The sequence below is a fragment of the Pimephales promelas genome, chromosome 21, assembly GCF_988280905.1.
Source record: "Pimephales promelas chromosome 21, fPimPro1.hap1.1, whole genome shotgun sequence".
NCBI lineage: Eukaryota > Metazoa > Chordata > Actinopteri > Cypriniformes > Leuciscidae > Pimephales > Pimephales promelas.
This window is the reverse complement of record NC_142789.1, coordinates 1341433-1363568: the sequence shown is the minus strand read 5'-3', so window position 1 is coordinate 1363568 and position 22136 is coordinate 1341433. Positions and strand designations below refer to the sequence as shown.

The 22136-nt window shown below is 37.0% G+C and overlaps 1 protein-coding gene across 1 annotated transcript; it reads right to left on the bottom strand.

Moving 5' to 3' along the window:
• Positions 1 to 1497: 1497 nt before the first annotated feature.
• LOC120467872 (actin-associated protein FAM107A) lies at positions 1498 to 14006 on the bottom strand. The gene is made up of 4 exons (XM_039656431.2): positions 13810 to 14006; positions 7531 to 7762; positions 1874 to 2030; positions 1498 to 1749 (listed from the first exon to the last, which is right to left on the bottom strand). The coding sequence occupies exons 1-4, from the start codon at positions 13874 to 13876 to the stop codon at positions 1642 to 1644; spliced, it is 564 nt and encodes a 187-aa protein (XP_039512365.1). The 5' UTR covers positions 13877 to 14006; the 3' UTR covers positions 1498 to 1641.
• Between the last annotated feature and the right edge of the window lie 8130 nt (positions 14007 to 22136).

Here is a 22136-nt window from a genome sequence, read left to right as displayed (position 1 = left end):
CTATTAAGTAATCAATAACTACTATTTTTTTAATACTTCCCAGAGAACTACTGAAAAAGTTTATTAATAATAACTAGTAACTACTATTAACTAAAAGAAACTCTTATTCACAAATTAGTAAGTAATAGCTCACAGATGAAAGTGTTACTACACTCTAAAAAATGCTGGGTTGTTTTAACCCAATTTTGGGTCAAATATGGACAAACCTGAAATGTTGGGTTAAAAATGTAATGTAAAAATTTAACCCAACAGCTGGGTTAGTCCATATTTGACCCAAAGTTGGGTTAAAACAACCCAGCATTTTTTAGAGTGTAGATACTTCTGTGGCAATTACTAATTATTTGGATTCGTATTATAAAGTGAAGATCATTGGAACTAACTAGTAATTACTCAAGTGTTACTACATGATCTAGTCATGATTTGTGCAAACGTTTGAGATTTTTGGTGAACTTTAGTATACTTTTAGAAAATGCCTTTAGTAACACTTGAGTAATTACTAGTTAGTTCCAATGATCTTCACTTTATAATACGAATCCAAATAATTAGTAATTCCCACAGAAGTATCTAGTAACACTTTCATCTGTGAGCTATTACTTACTAATTCATTAATAAGAGTTTCTTTTAGTTAATAGTAGTTACTAGATTGTTAATAAACTTTTTCAGTAGTTCTCTGGGAAGTATTAAAAAAATAGTAGTTATTGATTAGTTAATAGTGAACTACCACTTTTGTCTGTGCGCTATTACTTACTAGTTCGTTAATCAGAGTTTCTGGTTAGTTAATAATAGTTACTAGATTGTTAATATTGTGTTACTCATTGGTTCTTGTGTAGTTATTCATTAACGAAGGAACCGTATTCTAAAGTCTTACCAGATTATGAACTAAATTCTGCGCAACATACAGTCAGACAGGCCATTGCATTACTCAATCAAAGGCACTGGAATAAGCACAAACAAGACAACTCTATTTTACACACATTTAACTCTCTGACGTGTGTGTCCAGTTAATTAGTTAGCTTCATGTAATGGTGCATCATTAGTTTAGCCAGCGTTGTAGTAACTGTTTCTTTTCTCAGCTTAAAATCAAGAGTGATGAAGGCTGAAACACTAGTAGTTGTTATATTTTCATTTAAAAGTGACAAGTGCTGATTGTTAAGTGTAAGAGACAACGTTTAAAAGGAGGCGATGAACAAATATTTGGCAGTAATACTGATGTGTCCGTCTAATTGTCGCCTTATAAATGTTCAGCCTTTCGGTTAGAGAGAAATAGACTGTTTATTCACTCTGAAACTACTCCTTGTAGGCTATCTTGTTTTCACTTTTTTATCTAATGTGACAGAACCAGAACACAGCTGTCCATCCATGCACACACGCACACAAGCAGCCTGGACAGTTCATCTTTAACCCATGGTGTCCAATCCAGAGCAGAAAACAACACGCTCGTCCTCGTCGCAGTCTCTCTAAACCTCTGGAGCTCTTCGTGAAGTGAAGATGTGGAGGTCCTCTGGGTCCCGTCTGGGTCTCCTGCTCCAGAGAGCGCTGAAGGTGTTGTTGGTGTGAGACAGGCGGTAGAGAAGCTCAGTGTTTAGGTCTCTATGTTACTGGCTGTGCACAAACACACACATCTGGATCCAGTCTGTGTCGCTACACCTCCTTCTCTCCAGAACTTGTGAAGGACGTTCGTCTCAGGTTCTCCTTAACTTTGATGAACTCTGGGGCGCTGTCCTCCACACTTGCTTGCTCCTTCTCCAGCTAAAGCACAAAACACATATATCTGTCAGATATTTAGCGCATTTTTGCAGCTAAATATGATATACTGTAAAAGAGGGTTTAGTATAGATCTCTGATATACAGGAAGCCGAATGAACTGATGTACCTCCTCCAGTTTCTGCTGTCTCTTGAGAAGCTCCTGTTCCAGTGGGGAGATCTTCCTCCGGGCCTCCTCCTCCCGCTTTCTCTGTTTTATCATCTGCTCTCGCTTCCTTTGCTCCAACACACGCTGCAGCTCGGGCTTGCTCTCCACACTGATTCCTCTGAGGAGTGGCGAAGAAAATAGAAACAAAAAGAGAGAGAACGGAACAGAAAAATTATTAATAGAACATAATAGAATATAGAGCACATTCGAAAAGAGAACAAAAAAGAGAAAATAATACAGTAGAAATCAGAGGAAAGTAGATTAGATAAAATAAAATAATTTTTGAATGTAAATAATATTTTAAATAATAATAATAATAACTATTTTAAAGTAAGTAAAAATTAAAATAGAATAGAAAACGACATGGTAGAATGTGAAAAACAAAGATTAGAATACAACAAACAGAGGAATAGAATAGAATAGAATAGACTGCATTAGAATGTGAAAACAAAGTTTTGAATACAACAAACAGAAGAAATAGTAGAATAGAATAGAAATGAATAGAATAGAAAAATATACCACATTAGAATGTAAAAAAACAGAGATTAGAATACAACAAACAGAGGAAAGAAATAGAATATAATTAGAATGTGAAAACAAAGTTTAGAATACAACAAACAGAGGAATAGAATAAAAAAGTAGTCCACATTAGAACATAAAAAACAAAGATTAGAATAAAACAAACCGATGAAAGGAAAGGAGTGGAAAATAATAGAATAGAATAAAAAACAATATACCACAGTAGAATGTAAAAAACAAAGATTAGAATACAGCAAACAGAGCAAAGGAAAGGAATAGAATATAATAGAAAGGAATATACCACAGAAGAATATTAAAAAAAAAACAAAGATTAGAATGCAACAAACAGACGAAAGGAATAGAATAGAATAGAATAGAACAGAATAGAAAGCAATATACCACAGTAGAATGTAAAAAAGAATACAGCAAACAGAGCAATTGAAAGGAATAGAATAGAATAGAAAGCAATATACCATAGAATGTAAATAACAAAGATTATAATACAACAAACAGAGCAATTGAAAGGAATAGAATAAAATAGATAGATAGAATAGAATAGAAAGCAATAGACCATAGAATGTAAATAGCAAAGATTAGAATACAACAAACAGAGCAATTGAAAGGAATAGAATAGAATAGAATAGAAAGCAATAGACAACAGTAGAATGTAAATAACAAATATTAGAATACAACAAACAGAGCAAAGGAAAGGAATAGAATAGAAAGCAATAGAAAACAGCAACTAACAATTACAATAAGCATAAAATATCACAATAAAAATATAGCAAATATGCATGATCATAGAAGAGCAAACAGAATAAGAAAGAACAGAGTAGAAAACGAATAGAAACAGAATAGAAAAAGGTTGGAAAAAATGAGAATGGAATAGATTAGCTAATGCAGTCCACATGTAATCCAGCAGGTGGCAGTATCGTCATGTGTTAGTGTCACTAATCAGAGAAGTGTGCTTTGTAAAACTTGTTTGCTAAAATAAACAACTAAAAAAAACTTGTTTGCTTTTTAAATAAAAGAAAAGGTGTGAATGGACAAAAAATGTATTATGCAAATCTGTTATAATGTGGCCTTTGAAAATATGTAGAGCTGTTTGACTGTATACAGCAGATGAAAACCCATTAGTTTCCTGCTGTTTTACACTCCATGCTGCCAGTGTTGTGAGTGACGCTCCATCTCAGTCACAGTCACGGCTAACACCACTCACAGCGAGCTCATCCTGACTGACCTGACCTCAGAACTGTGTGCTTGTTTGTGCAGCTTGGCTGAATACGATTCTTCCATCACTTCTGACCAATGCGGCCTAAGCTCTCACAAGCGTTTCTTCAAGGTGCCAAGCTGCTGTTAACACACATGATAGTTATTAACTGTAGTGCCAGGACAGACATATGCACAGCCACACTCACACTCGCACGTACAGACAGACCGATAATTAAATTACGTGTGAACTTGTTCTCTCCGCAGGGAGGTGGCGCCACGGGTGCTGAGAGGAGGATATGGAAGTGTGTGTGTGTGTGGAGTTCAGCAGATGTGGGAGTTCCAATTAGCATCCCAGTTCATTTAGATGGTGTCCTTCAAGCTGAAGAGACAGCAAGACAACAACAAATAAACACAAGGGACGTTTAATGAAGAGAACAAGAGAGACACCAGGCCCCCGGACGGCTCGCGCTGCTCTTTAGCCCTGTCTCGGCTCTCGGCTGGGAATACTCACTCGCTCAACCTTTGCTCGGGTCGTTGGCATCGACCTGTTCCTGAAATGATCCATACATGGTGTCTTTTTTCCTATCAGTGACATACGAGCCAAATCTCTCTCTCCCCTTTTAGCGTCACTTCTCCTGACTGGTCTGTTATTTCTAGTTAGCTGCTAACAGACTGCGGCGCTGCTAGTATAACACACCGTTGCCATGGACGCAGTTCAGAGACCGAACAGACTATTTTCTTTAGCAGAAGCAATACTCGTTTTTAAATCAATAAACTCGTTTTTAAGTCAATATTTTGTGTCAAATTATTGATTTATTTATTTATTTGGTTGATTTATATGTGCAGGATAATATATTGTGAGGCGGTTGTTATCCCATTCATATGTCGAAATCAGCTGGCACATAAGCATTATTAGCCTTCAACTTGTGAAATATTGATCATTTTTGGTAGATGGCGCGATCCGTTTTGTCTAAGTTCGCAAAAGTTTGCTTGAATGTTGTTCGATTCAGTGCGACAATAAATGGAAACACCTTAAAATGTCTCAAATCAATTCGATATACCAATTTGATGATCGCAAAACAGCATGTGACGTCATTACGTACAGGTTTTTATTCGCTTTAAAGTCGTTGGATGGAAACACACTTTCACCAGCTTTATCCGCATGAGTTTTTTAACCGAATTTCAGATAATTCGATTGACAAGTGGATGGAAACATGGCTAGTGACATACGAGCCAAATCTCTCTCTCCCCTTTTAGTGTTTTAGCGTCACTTCTCCTGAGTGATTCATTTCAGTGTTTAGTTTAACTTATCGGAAAGAGCTCTGCACATAAAAAGGCTTATCCGGAGAAGGCTTGAGAAAAGACGCTGTTCTGTTTCCTCTGCCACCCTTGCGCTCACTGTGCCACCTTTGATGCCCACTGTTATCTGTGTGGATGTGAGATCCCCATCCCTTTCTCTCTCTTCTCATGTCCTCTACAGTGACCGTCTCTCAGCACCAAAGAGGCAAAAGTGCCAACAGTAACTAAGAGATACTTGCTTAATGGCCGACACGGCACTGTGCCAGAAAGCCCTCTGTGGCTTCAAGTGTTTGGTTGTGGAAGAGAGTGCACACACTAATGAATGTACCCACACAAACACTGACTTTTTCTCTGTAATGAAAGCCTCCAATAAATCGGCCATCCATTCATGCTGTCTGCAACTCCATCGGTTCCTATTAGTCTTAGCACACGAGATAGCTGGATTAGTACTGGTACTACATGTTGGTCAAAGTCAATCCTGGTCCCGAGGGCCACCTTCTGGAGAATTTTAGCTCCTCCATTATTAAAGTGTTGGGGAAGCTATTTTTAAAACGATAGCCTGAAAAGCTAATTGAAAATAGCCTCAGTGATTCAACCTGCTGGACAGAATACAGCTCAGGAACTTTTCGATATCAATCCACAATCTGACTTTTGATGCGGTTTGCAATCATAAATCACGCTGTTTGATTTAATTTAATTTATTTCCAGATTCAATCATAGGCTCGTTCTTATGTACAGTGTTGGGAGTAACGCATTACAAAAGTAATACATTACAGTCACATATTACTTTTTGCTGTAACGCAGTAGTGTAAGGCATTACTAATCAATTTTCAGTAATATTTTACTCGTTACATGTTCAGTGAGGCTTGTATTACAGTTGTATTACAGTCTGCTTTTACTTCTTAAAGGCAACAGACTATGTGAAAGTTTTAAAGCAGTCTTTTAGTGCCAGTTCAGAGCGGTCGCGTCTGTAACATTGTTTTTTCCTCATAAATGCGAACACGAAAACTAAAATAAAATGAATATTTTAAGTTCTATGGTTACTGCAGAGCCAGCCCTTCCTCGTGCGTTCCTTTGCGCAGTGTAATTACAAAAAATATATTTTGCCTCCTATTTTTTTTTGTCACGCATGAATGTGTGTCTTTTCCCTAATATTAAAAATAAAACATAGACTGATATTTGTCTAATGTCTGGAGTCCTTTAAGGAAGTAGCCTATATACGTTTCAATACATGTATTTTCTGAGAATTTTTATTTCAAGTTTTGACTGCAAATGTCATGTCCATAATGCTGGACTTCCCCAATTGTAAGTAATTTATCCTCAACTAGTTTTGTGGTGTAGGTCTACGTATTTTATAATGTTAACTTCAAATAATACTAATAGCCTAATTTAAAGATAAGGCAGCATTGGATATGGACGGTAAGGAGAATAACGCTGGAGTTGGAAGAGGTGTGTCGCGATTCTGTAGGTTCGTGGATCGTGTGGCGAATCGCGATTTCGGTTTCATATTGCATATCGTTACAGCCCAAAAGTTAAGTACTACTTAGTTATTTTGGTGAAAGTAACTCAAAAGTAATAGTAATAGTAATAGTAAAGTTACTGTCCCAGAATTGTAATGCGTTACATTACTCATGTATTACTTTTGAGTTACTTTCACCAAAATAACTAAGTAGAACTTAACTTTTGGGCTGTAACGATATGCAATATGAAACCGAAATCGCGATTCGCCACACGACTCAGATCCACGAACCTACAGAATCGCGACACACCTCTTCCAACTCCAGCGTTATTCTCCTTACCGTCCAGATCCAATGCTGCCTTATCTTTAAATTAGGCTATTAGTATTATTTGAAGTTAACATTATAAAATATGTAGACCTACACCACAAAACTAGTTGAGGATAAATTATTTAAAATTGGGGAAGTCCAGCATTATGGACATGACATTTGCAGTCAAAACCTGAAATAAAAATTCTCAGAAAATGCATGTATTGAAACGTATATAGGCTACTTCCTTAAAGGACTCCAGACATTAGACAAATATCAGTCTATGTTTTATTTTTAATATTAGGGAAAAGACACACATTCATGCGTGACAAAAAAAAATAGGAGGCAAAATATATTTTTTGTAATTACACTGCGCAAAGGAACGCACGAGGAAGGGCTGGCTCTGCAGTAACCATAGAACTTAAAATATTCATTTTATTTTAGTTTTCGTGTTCGCATTTATGAGGAAAAAACAATGTTACAGACGCGACCGCTCTGAACTGGCACTAAAAGACTGCTTTAAAACTTTCACATAGTCTGTTGCCTTTAAGAAGTAAAAGCAGACAATACACTGTAATACAACTGTAATACAAGCCTCACTGAACATGTAACGAATAAAATATTACTGAAAATTGATTAGTAATGCCTTACACTACTGCGTTACAGCAAAAAGTAATATGTGACTGTAATGTATTACTTTTGTAATGCGTTACTCCCAACACTGCCTACTGTATACCCCCAGAAACGTTTGTTTCCTCATGAGTATAACTTGTCATTTTGCAGATGAGTGTGTATATACTGTACACTAGTGTATCCTCATACCGTTTTTGGTTCATAAGCAACTCCCGATGAAGCTCCTGGTGGCTTTTAGAGGCTTTCACGGGATTAATCAGCTTTTTGGGCTTGATGAGATCATCATCCACTGTCATGTAATCAGGCTGAGGAGCGTAACTGGCCAATGGGGGGATCTCGCGATGAGGGTAACCGAATGGATCCCTGTCCGGGGTTCTCGGCTGATGAGGCTGTTCCCATTGAATATCGGCGTACGCTGAGGCTGAGGACAGAGAGAAAACAATGGGAGAGGAAGGATTTTATTGAAAGGAAGTTATGTTTTCCTTCCTGACTTCTTTTAACTGTGAGAAGAAAGGCAGAGATTGACGCAAAAGAAGAACATAATAAACCGCAGTAAGTGGGGTGGTGGAGCATACACAACCCAGCATTTACATTCACTACTGGTCTCTGCTTCATGTGAGCCGAAGCAGGTTTCCTGAAAGTAGCAGGTGGACATTCGTTCCTTTGGGTTTGGGAGGAAATTCCTTACCTTCATTTCCTCCAGCTATTTGGAGAATTTTTACACCACCAGACGTCTAACACACACAGACGACGCACTGATGCGAATGACCCCAAAGATGCAAAACTTTTTTTGTTCTTGTTCCCCTGATATTGAAAGAAAGAAATATTTTGCTTAAAGAAAATTGAGTAGTATGAGGTTATTAAATGGTACTGGTTCAGACAAGTTTGTAATCCATCACCACCAGTAAAGAACAAACTTGTGCCCAGATCCATAATGCAAGCCAGCTCGCCTGCATAAAGACACTCCTCTCAGGATAGGACAGATTAAAAGTGCAGTGATCCGTGCTAAAGTGACAGCAGATCAGGTGTCATATGCATTGAAGCTTGCTCAGGACAATGCTACTCTTGGAGGAGGAACCAGAGACAGTCTCCACCATTCAATATTAAAAAAGCTGAGCTCAATTCTTAGCACTTCTCAATCAGAGTGCATGAGAAGAGGACGGGGTGAACTGATGATGATGATGATGATGATGATGATGAAGGGAATTCAGAGGTTAGCAAGTTTTACACCAAAGATTTATTTCAAACAAGTAAATAAAGCTTTCCGTCCTTTTTTAAAACCTATATTATAAGAATTAAAGGAGTAGTTCACTTTTTTTTAAAACAACTTTTGCTGATAATTTACTCACCCCCGTTTCATCCAAGATGTCCATGTCTTTCTTTCTTCAGTCGAAAAGAAATTAAGGTTTTTGATGAAAATATTCCAGGATTTTTCTCCATATAATGGACTTCAATGGGAACCAAACGGTTCGAGGTCCAAAAGACACTTTCAGTTATCACTCATTTAATAAATAAATAACAAAGTTTAAGTTTTATAAGCTCAAATGCTCGCCTTGTTCTGTTCTGTGATGCGCGTTCGTGACTCTCCTGTCCGAACTCGTTCATCAAAACGAACGAATCTTTTTTCGTGTCATTTGGTTCATTGAACGAACGAAATGAACGACTGTACTCTGGAAGAGATTTGTTCATTTTGATGAACAAGTTCGAACAGGAGAGTCACGAACGCGCATCACAGAACAGAGCAAGGCGAGCATTTGAGCTTATAAAACTTAAACTTTGTTATTTATTTATTAAATGAGCGATCGTTTCCCTCGATAAGATCCTTATTCATCGTCTGGTGCCCTTTGAACAGTTTGCAATGAAACTCTCATTAGGACCTTGAACCGTTTGGTCCCCATTGAAGTCCATTATATGGAGAAAATCCTGGAATGTTTTCATCAAAAACCTTAATTTCTTTTCGACTGAAGAAAGAAAGACATGGACATCTTGGATGACACGGGGGTGAGTAAATTATCAGCAAAGGTTTTTTTTTAAAGTGAACTACTCCTTTAAGATGTAAATTAAGACTATTGTGTCTCTTGTGTTCTATTTCTTATATTCTCAGTTTATTTTATCACTACTGTTATTGCTCATACTCTCTGTAAGGGAACAAACCATCCAAGTGCTATACGTTTCACTTTACTTCATAGCACTTCAGATAAATGATAAGCATGATAAGCATGTATAAACTATGACATGGCAGGCATTCATGATAACACTTTCAGAAAATGAAAAAAAAATCTACGTTTAGATCTGCATAAGCTTTATATATTGCACAGTTGACAACTGCTCTCAAATTTGTTGTTTTCACTTCCCCTAATGGCAAAAGATAAACTAAATTTGGCTAAAATATGATTTAAAAATATGCCAAAAGTAAATCTCACACAGTCCATTGGAATAACATCACTGATATGGACCTTATTTTGTTCATCCTGAATGATGTGGATCCATTAAGAGAGATATTTTGTGTTTATGAGGATTATGAATCCATAAGCACTGGTTGGTCAGAGAGTGTGTTGGCACAGTCTACACAGTACATGGACTTATGTCGGAATAATAAAAAAGTAAATATTTACATAATTATTGCTCAAAAATATCAGTAACACCAACACTATCTCACGACCAATTCGTACGAATTCGACGAATGATTGAAAAGTGTCTAATTCGTACGACCTCACTCGTACAAATTTGTACGATTTGTCTAAACCCACGTGATGGTTAGGTTTAGGGGCGGGGTCAGGGGTAGGTCATTCGTATGAATTCATGAGTCGGCCAATTCGTAAAATATGTACGATTTAGCAAAATAGTACTAATTCGTACGAGTGAGGTCGTATGAATTGTTACGATTTAGCCACTTTTTAATCATTCGTCGAATTCGTACGACTTGGTCGTGAGATCGGGTTGGTAACGCTTTACAATAAGGTTTCATTTACAACTTTAGTCAACATGAACTAAGAATGAATATTAATCTATTTTTAACATGTTTATAAATGAACAGCTGTATTTTTATGAACTAACAGTAACAAAGATAAATGCAGTGACAAATGTATTGCTCATTGTGAGTTCATGTTGGATAAAACGTTAACTAATATTAACTAATGAACCTTATAGTAAAGTGTTACCAAAAAATATGTCTTGTGAGAGTTCTTGTGATCTGTTAAAGAGTTAAAGCCTGTAACTTCACCAGAATATGTTTCATTTTGTTTCCTTTCATGTTTTGTGTTTGCAAATATTGCTTTTTTTGCTAATGAATGTGTTGCAATGTCTGCCGTTAACTGAGTAAACTGAGTAAATATGTGTGGCCCACTTCAATGATATGTTGCGTCATAATTCACGGTTATGAAATACAAATGATTTCCGTGTATTTATCCAGAGCTTACAGAAGTCGGGATAAAAGTGCATATACACAAGCTCTATAAATGTATTGCTATAATCTGTGCCTCTGGAAGCCTGTCCTTGATCTCATCGATTAGGGATCAGTAACATGGTGAAGAGCAACAGACGGTGGACTGCGTCTGCTCTGAAAGTGAATATCCCTCTATTACGGGCATAATGTATTTATCAACATCCCCCACAAACCCTGGAGTCACACACATAGGAAAGGCAAGGGCTTCTGCTGATCAGATCGGAGTCTATTTCCAAGAATTGCATGATACATTGTGGGCTTAATTGGATTTTGTGTGGTGTCTGTTTGTGTGGCTAGCAGGTGTTTCCTTATATACCCAACATAACCAAAAGTGACTCAGTAGGACGACTAAAATTAAATGTGTGCTAATATGCTAACCCCTTCACTCTCAGAAAAAAGGTTCAAAAGCTGTCACTGGGGCTGTACCTTTTCAAAAGGTAAACTTTTGTCCATTTCACGTGCTAATATTTACATTTTAAGTGCTAACATGTACATTTTATGTGTTAATATGTACATTTTAGGTGCTAATATGTACATTTCAGGTGCTAATATGTACATTTTAGGTACTAATATGCACATTTTAGGTGCCAGTATTTACATTTTAAGGGCTAATATGTACATTTTAAGGGCCAATATTTAAATTTTAGGTGCTAATATGTCCATTTCAGGTGCTAATATGTACATTTTAAGGGCCAATATTTACATTTCAACTGCTAATATGTACATTTTAGGTGCTAATATGTACATTTCAGGTGCTAATATGTACATTTTAGGTACTAATATGCAAATTTTAGGTGCTAAGATGTACATTTCAGTTGCCAATATGTACATTTTAGTTGCCAGTATTTACATTTTAGGTGCTAATCCATGTGTGAGTAATCCATGTGTACCAGATGTGGGCCGGATCTGAGCCGACACTATGTTGCTCTCGGGGAAAAAATAATTTTTTTGGATACGTCAGTTACTATTCACTCCCATTATAGAGCTAAGAAGAGCATATTTTACAATTTAACGTAGATTGTGTTAGGCTAAAAGAAGAAAATCATAGACACCCAGGATGGCTTGAGGGTGAGTACATTATAGGACAATTTTCATTTTTGCGTGAAGGCAATGCTGGTGGCACAGTTTAGATTCCTCTGCATCACATCAAATTCAGTGTATTGTCTTTGTTGATCACCCAAAATACCATTTTTGTTTATCCCATCTCCTGTTACATAAGACGTTAGTTGGTTCCCACATTGGGTTGTATACAAATAGAAAGCTGACAGTTGTCATGGCGACGTGAGCATTCTCAGAGGATGCCCTGGGATCCCATTCTCCCATGGGTGGGTGTGTTTGTGCCATTTCCCATAATCCCTGCTGAATACTAGTCCTTGGCAAGCCATAAAATTTAGGCACAGCTCTCAGACAGGGAATTAGCATTATAAAGGTGCCCAGCAAGAAACACCGCAGCACAATGGCACAATATAACCTATTTCAAGCATCTAGTAAATAAAATGAGTTTCTATGACTAAGGATCATTCTCTTTTTGCTAAGCTGAATGGGATAGTTCACTCAAAAATGATCATTCAGCATGCATTTCTTTATTCCGTAGAAAACACAGAAACATTTATTTGGATAAAAATCAGGGTGCAATGATGTTTTGGACCTCACTGACACTCTAAAAATGCTGGGTTATTTTAACCCAATTTTGGCTCAAATACAGACAAAACCAGCCATTGGGTTACATTTTTTAATTACATTTTTAACCCAATGTTTGAGTTTGTCCATATTTGACCCAAAATTGGGTTAAAACTAGAGCCAGACCGATAAAGGATTTTGAAGGCCGATACCGATACAAATATTTGTTGGTTTTAAAATCCGATATTCCGATATATCGGCCGATATTATTATTTTTTTTTATTTCAGAAACGCGCAACAAAATATTAACAGATTTCCCTAACATTAGTTATTTGTAGTTATTTATGAGTTATATATTCATTTTAAAAATAAACTTGTTTCCATTGTCACAACAGAACAGAGGAACAAGTTCTGATAAATAAATTAATAATTAGTCCCTACATTGCCTTATAGTTATAAGCTACCTTATAATTGCAATGTCAGCTTGCTTACCCCTTTACCTGCACTTTTTGACAACACTCATGACATGGTTGAAGCATGATTCGTCAGTTTTTATTTTATTTTTGAAATATTCATTTATCGGCCATTATAACTGCCGATACCGATATTTTAGAAAATGCCTAATATCGGCCGATAATATCGGTCTGGCTCTAGTTAAAACAACCCAGCATTTTTTTTTAGTGTAGTTAAACAGTATTCAAAATATATTCTTTTATGTTAAAGGATTTGGAAAAGAAAGCATACGGATTTGGAACGGCATTATGGTGTGTAAAAGATGAGGTTTAATTCACATAGAAATTGCTTAATAGACCTCCCAGATATGTTGGTGAAAGGCGTGTTTGTTTAAAAGCTGGATATTCTGGATGATTTAAGATAACTGTTCAAATACACAAAGCTGGGTTTATTGGTGTCGAATACGGTCAGGCAGAAATACACGGTGGACCTTGCGCTTTTCAGCTAAAACAAACATAAAGGAAGATAGATACTGCTGGTAAAACATTACAACAACAAAATTGTGAAAGATGATCCTTCTTGTCACTTAAACTATGTTACTGATACCAGCTGACAAAAGTACAATTCAGAAAATGTCAAATGATGCATTTCTAATAGAGTTTTTGAAGTTGTTGATTTCTTTAAGTGTCATTCTTAGTTTGTCTTTTATATACTACACCAGCTTGTTCTTAAAAACATTATACATTTAACCCCCAAAACAGAAATTTTTAGTTTAAAGCAGGCAGAGATCTTTATTTTTTCAAATTATAACAAATGCATCAGTGATATAAAAGTAATCTGGTATTACTACGTTGTAACATAGTAATAATACTGCAAATCTTATAGACCCATAAAGTTGCAGAATACAGCATCATCAGTTCAGCATCCTGTAATCTCAGCCACAGTCTTACCTGACTTAACAAGTACATCTCTGGGTCTGCTGGGCTGGCCCAAACTGTGTTCAACTCTCTGGTCCATCCTGCTGTTGCCTTTGTGTGTGTGTGTGTGTGTGTGATATCCTACATGTTTACGTGAGGGCCGTTTCTTTTGAGTTTCTGCAGTTCTTCACATACATGCGTCCTCTCTCACAGTGTAAACAGTCATGTGACCACTGGGCATCAAAGACACGCCCCTCCTGCTCCTCCCAACTTTAGTTTTCACACACACATGCTCTCTCTCTCTCTCTCTCTCTCTCTCTGAGGAGTCCAATGGGATTAGTGGAGGGCTTAATCTCTCTCGCGCTTCTGTTAAATCTCACATTAACCATTAGACTACCAAAAACTACTTCACAAACTCATTCACTGGGCAGTAAAAAAACACACACACATACAGAGTGAATCATCTTACGATCACGCAATGTTCAAGATTACATAAATCAGGCTCATCTTAACTTGATAATCCATGGGATGTTTTTTTTTCACACTGGAAATAGGGCTTCTGTGGGAGATTTGTTAGTTATATAATATTAAAACTAATTTTTTGAATATGTGATGGTTAAACGAGGTATGAGGAAGTTTAATATAGGCTATTAAATAGCCATGTGTTATTGGTGCACACCAAAAGAAAATGATATTTTGTGATTTTGCTATTGCGACTGCTTCACGCTCCCTGATTTATTTTTATTAAAAATAAAAGACTCAAAACTAATATTATAAAAACAGACACTGTAGTTCTGACTCTAAATTCTGATTGGATGAGCTTAGTACTTAGTTTGTTTTGTTGTGGCTTGTTTTTGTTGTGTTGTTAACTCGTTGGTAAGTCATTCAAAGCCGTTGCAAATCATCAGATATAATCATACTTGTGATCAGATTAATTAACAACTTAATAATTACTAAAGAATAACTACTAAGTATATATTATATGACACTTAATGACGGTTGTCAGAAACATGCATAAAACCCAACCCGATCTCACGGGAATTCGTACGAATTTTACGAGGTGGCTAATTCGTAACAATTCGTACGACCTCACTCGTACGAATTTGCTAAATCGCACATATTTTACGAATTTGCCAATTCGTATGAATTCGTACGAATGACCTACCCCTGACCACGCCCCTAAACATAACCGTCACGTGGGTTTAGACAAATCGTACAAATTTGTACGAGTGAGGTCGTATGAATTAGTACGAATTAGCCCCTTTTGAATCACTTGTACGAATTGGTCGTGAGATAGCGTAGCAAAACCTCAACAAAAAAAAAAAAATGTCATGTCATGATTATGAAGGTGTCATGTTAGTCTTAGCCCTTCAAGTAAAGTGCTTTCTTTTCTTCGCTCCTAGATCAAACTTTTCCAGGCCACATGACACATTTAAAAGCCTTTATTATTATTTTAGGTCAGGAGGCATGGATCATGGGAAGTCTTTTTTGACTCAGCCGTGACGTGTCAAGAAACAAGGTCAAAGACGTTTGTGTGGAACAGAAGGAGCCGTGGCAACATTGCATTGTTCCTCTGCAGGGCTTTCATTGTTCTCGAGGACGCGTGAGTGTAGACTTACCCACTCCATTCAGGTGTTTTCCGCTTTTCACACTCTGCTGCTCAATGTTGTATCCCTTCTGATGCGTGCGTCGGGCGAGAGAGACAGAGAGACAGAGAAGAGAGAGAAAAAAGAGGCTTATCAGCTTACAAATATTCACATCGCTCTCATCAATCACAGCATTACTGGCTCTCTTGCTCCTTTCTCCAATTGATTTAGGATATATTATGGGAGTCCAGGAAAGGTGGAAGCGCTTCTGCTCTTGTAACATGAAGCCGGCTGTTCCAGTCCTTTTCTCTTGCCGTGCAATTCTAGCAAGGAGTAACATTTCTATGCGGGTCTTAAAGGGGACATGTCATGCAAAATCCACTTTTTTAGCCCTTAAATGCATTTTGTTGTATATTTGGAGTGTTTATAAGTACAGAAGAGATGAAATTATTCTCTTCAGGTGCTTCGTTTATATCTTTATATTAGGGATGCACCGAATATTCGGCCGCCGAAAATTTTCGGCCGAAAATTGCCCAAAAATGCATTTTCGGTTTTCGGCCGAAAGACTTTTATCACCGAAACAATACGGCCGAAATGTTGTGATGACGCAAACAGAAACCGCAACCTGCACGTGCTTGTCTGAAGCAACATGTCTGTGGTGTGGACGTATTTCAGTGTATCTGAACCCGCGATGAGACGGAAACCTTGTTTATCCACCTATATCTGCTCTAAACAATGCGTGCAGGTGGATGACACAATTAAAAATTATAAATAAGACTCGCACTGCGGAGGCAGGCGAAAGTAAACAAGGCAGCGCGAGTCTCCACAAACAGCGCGTGCACCGCTCCAAACGGTCGAGGCGTTTATACTTGACGCGCTCTCCGTTGTACTATTCCTTGAAACGACGACTCAAGTAACTCTCCTCTAACCATCAGGAATCGGTGAGAAGAAGACAGATAAACACATGACAATGTTTATTTTTTAGTATTCCTCCACCAATACAAAAATAATCATGTAAAACCCAGTAAACCCTGAGATTATTACTTGTGACATTACAAAAAAATATGTATATGGGAACATGTATAGAACTAAATTAATGCTCTCTTAAATATTTTCTACATTCACTAAACATGGTTCATTAAGTTTCATGTACATTTGTATTAAACATGGACCATTGTTCATTTAAAAAGGCTTTTTATGCTATTTTATGCAAAATTTTTAAAATGTAACTAATTTAGACATGCAAACTGGGTGCTAGTGTGATGAGAAGAAGTTTGCGCTCGGCTTTGTTTTTGAGAGAACATTTCATTTTAAAACCTTTCTGCAGGCCAGTAGATTATTATTTAGTGTACACATGAGCGGGGTCAAATTAAACATTTTAGTTTGAATTTTATTTTATACTGTGCATTGTGCTAAATAAATATTTGCATAATTTGTAATTGATTTATTTTTTGAAAATGTTATATTAATTTATGCAATTGCAATGCCTTGATTTTAGTAAAGTTTGTACACAGTCATAGCCATAAATGCAATGATACTAATAATTGGCATAATTTCTTTCGGTGTTTCGGTTTTCGGTGTTCGGCCTTGGTTTCCTCTTTTTCGGTTTTCGGTTTCGGCCAAGAATTTTCATTTCGGTGCATCCCTACTTTATATTCTGTTTTGGTCATATTTTTCAACCTGTTCAGATTTTTCAGATTTTTCAGAACTATAACGTCACCGTATTTGCAGCGGAACTGCCAAACAAGGACATCGACTACCGGCCCAACACTTCCAGCAATCCGCCATTATTATTTCTCTCTCCGATTTTGTAGTCCGAGCTCAATGATGCAGAAGTTCAGAACAAGTTTTCACAGGTTTCTGGGTTTAATCATTTTTGTATAGTTAATAGTTAATCCAAAAAAAAAAAAACATTTACTTATCCTCATGTCGTTCCAAACTTTTATGTTTTTTCTTCCTTCTGTAGAACACAAAAATTAGATGTTTAGTAGAATGTTAATGCTGCACCAAAAACGCCATAATCCTCTAAAAGTAGTCATGAAAGGGACTTTAGACTGAGGCCCCGTTTACTTATATTTCCCTGCGGTTTGGCACGAAAACCCCGTTTTTATCACAGATAAAACTCAGGCCAAAGTGGAGATTTCTGAAAACGCCGGTTAGTGTTGTCATGTGAACTGGGAGAAACAGCGTTTTAGGTTCTCTCTTGTCGATTCTGAGGATTCTGATTGGCTTGCATGGCTTTATCCTTATCCCGACACTGATGGCGGTCGACGGCGTATTTATGCCGGTGTGTGAACGATGAAAACGGAGAGGGGGAAAATATTCGTTTCACTAAATACCCGGCTTTGTGTAAACGTAGCCTGAAACCTTTCCTCTTCTCACATCTCATTAAAATTTGGCATGCGCCAGAATTCAATGATGCCATTTGAAAGTATCGATGCTAAATCTATTTTCATTTAATGTTACAGATTTTGGAACGCCATGAGAATGCCAACATTTTAAGTTTTTTTTGTTTAGCCCACCTGCCTTATTCCAATGCGTTCTCATCCTAGGGCGTCATATAGTGACACTTTTGAAATTTCGTCTAAATTCAACACACATGGCACCTTTTAGCGTCAATATAACACACACAGAGCTTTGTTCGGTTATGGTAGGTTTAGTTCTAGTGTAGGGTAACATTACATTAAACTGTCAGGTGGTTGGTTTTGACATGAAGCCATTACGTATAACTTTTTAATGACAAATTCAATTAGTACCACTCTAGTTGATGTCACGAAAAATATTCATGACAGTTATAATGCCTCATGACAGCCAATGTCAAAGCCAACCACATGACAGTTTAACTTCATTTAATGTCAAGTTGTCATGACAAAGACACTGACAGGTTGTGATGCATTACCAAATGTTCCTATTTAAGGGCGGATTTCAGACACAGGTCAACTTACAATGACAAGAAACAGGTAAACAGAAACAGAACCAAACCAAGTAGGGGAGCGCGGGGCACAACCTAACGCGGGGTTAAATGTAACACGGACCGTTTACACAGTTCGTCAGGATCAAGCCGGCCGTCTTTCCGCTCTTTTTCTCTTGCTGCCAGAAGACGATCTCCCGCGAATTTGCGGAAAGTTTTGATTATATTTCGTGAAGATACTGGACAAAGAGTGTTTTGACACCATGAAAGTAATTTTTTTCATCATAGGTTTTTTCGGTTTCTGAGTTGGGTGTATACGTTTCCAAATCTAACTTTATATTGCCTTAATCACTGTCTTGTTGGCTCAAACATAGCACCGTTTTGAAACATGTCAGCAATTCCTAGCGACTGTTAGCTAAGTTTAAAATAATGCACAGCGAGGTTTAGTTGTAACAGAGTGTTACAATCAAGCCTCCAAGTGTACAATGATAATCAAATGAAAACGGAGCCACACAACTTTTCAGGTTTGAGTATACATTTAACTTTGTTAGACTTTCACAAACAATGTTGGAATTTAAAATGTTTCAAATTTAGTGTACCATGAATGATAACTTGTTTATTTATTAAAAATATGGCCTGTTATTAATGCAATAAACCCTTTAAATTTTTATTTTAAGCTCATTTGTATTATTATTACTGTTATTAATAATAATAATAATAATAATTGTACATGCAGCTGCCACACACAAATGTAATTTAATTGCAATTACAATATTTATAATTTTATTTATTGTTATTTATTGGAAAACTATGCAGCCCTTTTCTATGTCTCTATCCATGATATTGATCCATAATAGAAGGATGATTGGATGAGGGATGGATGTATGGATATCTGTCTATATCAGCACAGTCTCACCCAAAAAGTCATATAACTGACGTTTTGGGACGTCTTTTGACCATACGTCAATATTCGCCTTTTTAGAGCCCCCTTAAACGTTGGTAGATGAGGTTATGGGATCCTAACTCTACCCCATACCTAAACCTAACCCTAAACCTAACCCGTCACCTAACTGACGTTAAAGGTAAAGCGTCAGTTGTATGACGGCCCGGGATCGCCATCTAGCGACGTTTAAGGGAGCCCTAAAAAGGCGAATATTGACGTATGGTCAAAAGACGTCCCAAAACGTCAGTTATATGACTTTTTGGGATGAGAATGTGTTGTCTATACAGATGCACAAACAATATCAAACTATACAAATAAAGTAGTATGTTACACACAAGTGTTACAACTAACCCCTCTGTCTGTTACAATTAACCCCGCATATGGGGCAAGTTGTAACATTTGCACTTCTGTCACTTTCAGTGCAACTGTACGAAAATGGTAGGTCCTAGAAAAAAACTTTAAGTGTTCATTTGTAGCAGAGATGTGTATGTTGCTTGTGTAAAAAAAGTATTTTTTAATTAATTGAGCCAAAACCAAAAAGCGTTAGGTTGTGCCCCGCTCTCCCCTATTCATATTCAACCCCAGTATTTATACTCAATAAAACCACTTGGTCTGAGAAGGAAAAGTTTTGTAGCATTTACCCCTTCTAATTTTGAGTTGACCGAGCTTTTCTACAGCCCGAAGTTACAAATAATGCCTGAGGACTCTTTTCCGGCTCTTTCCTGAGCAGAACCCTGGAGCCGAGTGAATGGATACTGTCGCTGCAGTTGCTAGGAGAAGCCTGCTCAGGCTCGGTGTCTTCACAAGGGCCTCACTGTCTTATCACTCACAGCAAGGACATGGAAATTGTGAAATAAAAGAGAGTGACATTCTGAGCAAAGAACAAATGTCTTTCATTTCAGGCTTACATCCTAGAGGGAAAATTCAGTGCAATAATTTCTGTTTAGCTGTCTATTACACACCCTGTGCAAACTTAACCAAAAGAGGATTTTAATTCACCTGCACAAATACCATGTATGTGTTTCCCCTGAGTGAGCTCTCGGGCCTGATATATAAAAACGAAGGAAGCTTTATTGAGATGTAATTAATTTGCTTGTATTTAAAGGGGATTTGTGTCCTCTCATCGGGAGAGAGGCTTTACACAGTATTATAATCAACAAAGACTCACTAAGAGGCTGAAAGATGCAAAGCCTCCTCAAGTAACAATGGAATCAGGTTGAAATAAGCTTATACGCTCACTAAGAGTCAATCCATATTTGGAGCAGCGTTCCGTGAATGCTAGAGTGCCGTTTAATAGCATGAATGAGATCTGAATTGGATTTATTCGGCATTGAATGCTCTCCTTTAATTATGGACTGCCCCTCAGTCCATTAAGTGTGGAATTGGTTTTCATATATCTTGATTCTCTGCTGAAATGGTTCTTAAGCCAGTCGATGTGTGTCAGTAGGACTGTGATTATTCAGACACAAATTAACAAATTAAACGTTAAACAATACAGGCCATCTTTAAAATTGTGAATGAACAAATAGCAAATATAATCCTGTAAAAAAAAAAAACGGTAAAATACTGCGCCATCATCACCCCTTTTATTAAACCATCTCAAAACTTTACAAAGGACTAAAGAATCTCTGGAACTTGGAACAGAACAACATAATAATAGAAACTGAAAGAAACGCAGGGCCAATTAAACACTAAACACACCTGAACAGGAATAAACCAATCCGTAACCATGAACACATGCAGAGGAAGACTGAACAAGCTAAAACAACCTTGAAACACAGACATGAACAGAACAGAACAAAAATAAACTCAAAACGTGACACAATGGGAATCAACAAAACAATACATTTTATTCATCATTGCAATATATGTAATTTCACTGTATAATACAGTCAAATCGATGTTTTATAGAAGCAAAAATGATGAATACCATATTATTTTATGATAAAAAAACAGTACAAGGACATTCCCATGTGCAAACACGACATACAACTTTTTTTCTTCTAATTTTTGTTGTCAGTGATGCATACTGGGAATTATATTGTTTGCAGTGCATTTTATGTTGTTTAGTTTTAAAGTCTCTATTGTGCCTATTGTATTATTATGGTGGCTATACGTACATTTTAAGGGGTAAAAAGCAGATTATGATAGTTCAAGTTTCGGTATTAACAATATATCTGTTACAATTCCTGTTTTGTGTTTCCCTGTTTTGTTGAGGACTCTTAATATGTAGTTATGGTCACTCCGATAGCATTATGCTGCGTTCAAGTCCTCCCGGGGAGTTCGTACGTACGAGGTGGGAAGTCGTGTTTACGACGTGAGGTGCATTCAAGTCAGTTTCGTCGGAGCAAAATGGCGGTGTACCTACTTTAAATGAATTACACGCAAATACAGCATACAGGTTTATTAACTCTGCAAATAAAAAAAAAATGAAGAACAAAGAATGCGCATCAGGTGTGTTTTTCTTTTTATGTTTTTTTTTATTAGCTTGAAGCCAATGTAAACTCTTATCATTAGGTATAATTTTTATATTACAATCATATTTTGTGCAGAGAGCTTGCTTTATGAATGAAAAAGCCTTACAATTTCAATGAGTAAACATTGAAATTCAATTAAATATTTACCGTCAACAGACGTTGAATGAACGTTTCTCACTGACTCGTACAGATCGGGGCTTAAAGAAAATCCCGAGCTCCCCACTATTTACGACATTGTGGTGGCGTTCAACTCGTAATTACGATCTATACGAGATAACTTGAACTCAGCATTAGTCCCTGGTTTGTTTCCATAGTTACCCTCATTAATCTCCATAGCTACTAATCACTTTCACCTGTTCCTTGTTCCAGTCCTTGTTATCTTGTGTATTTAAACCCCTGTGTTTCCCATATTCTTTGTCTGTGTTTCACTTGATGGATGTTAC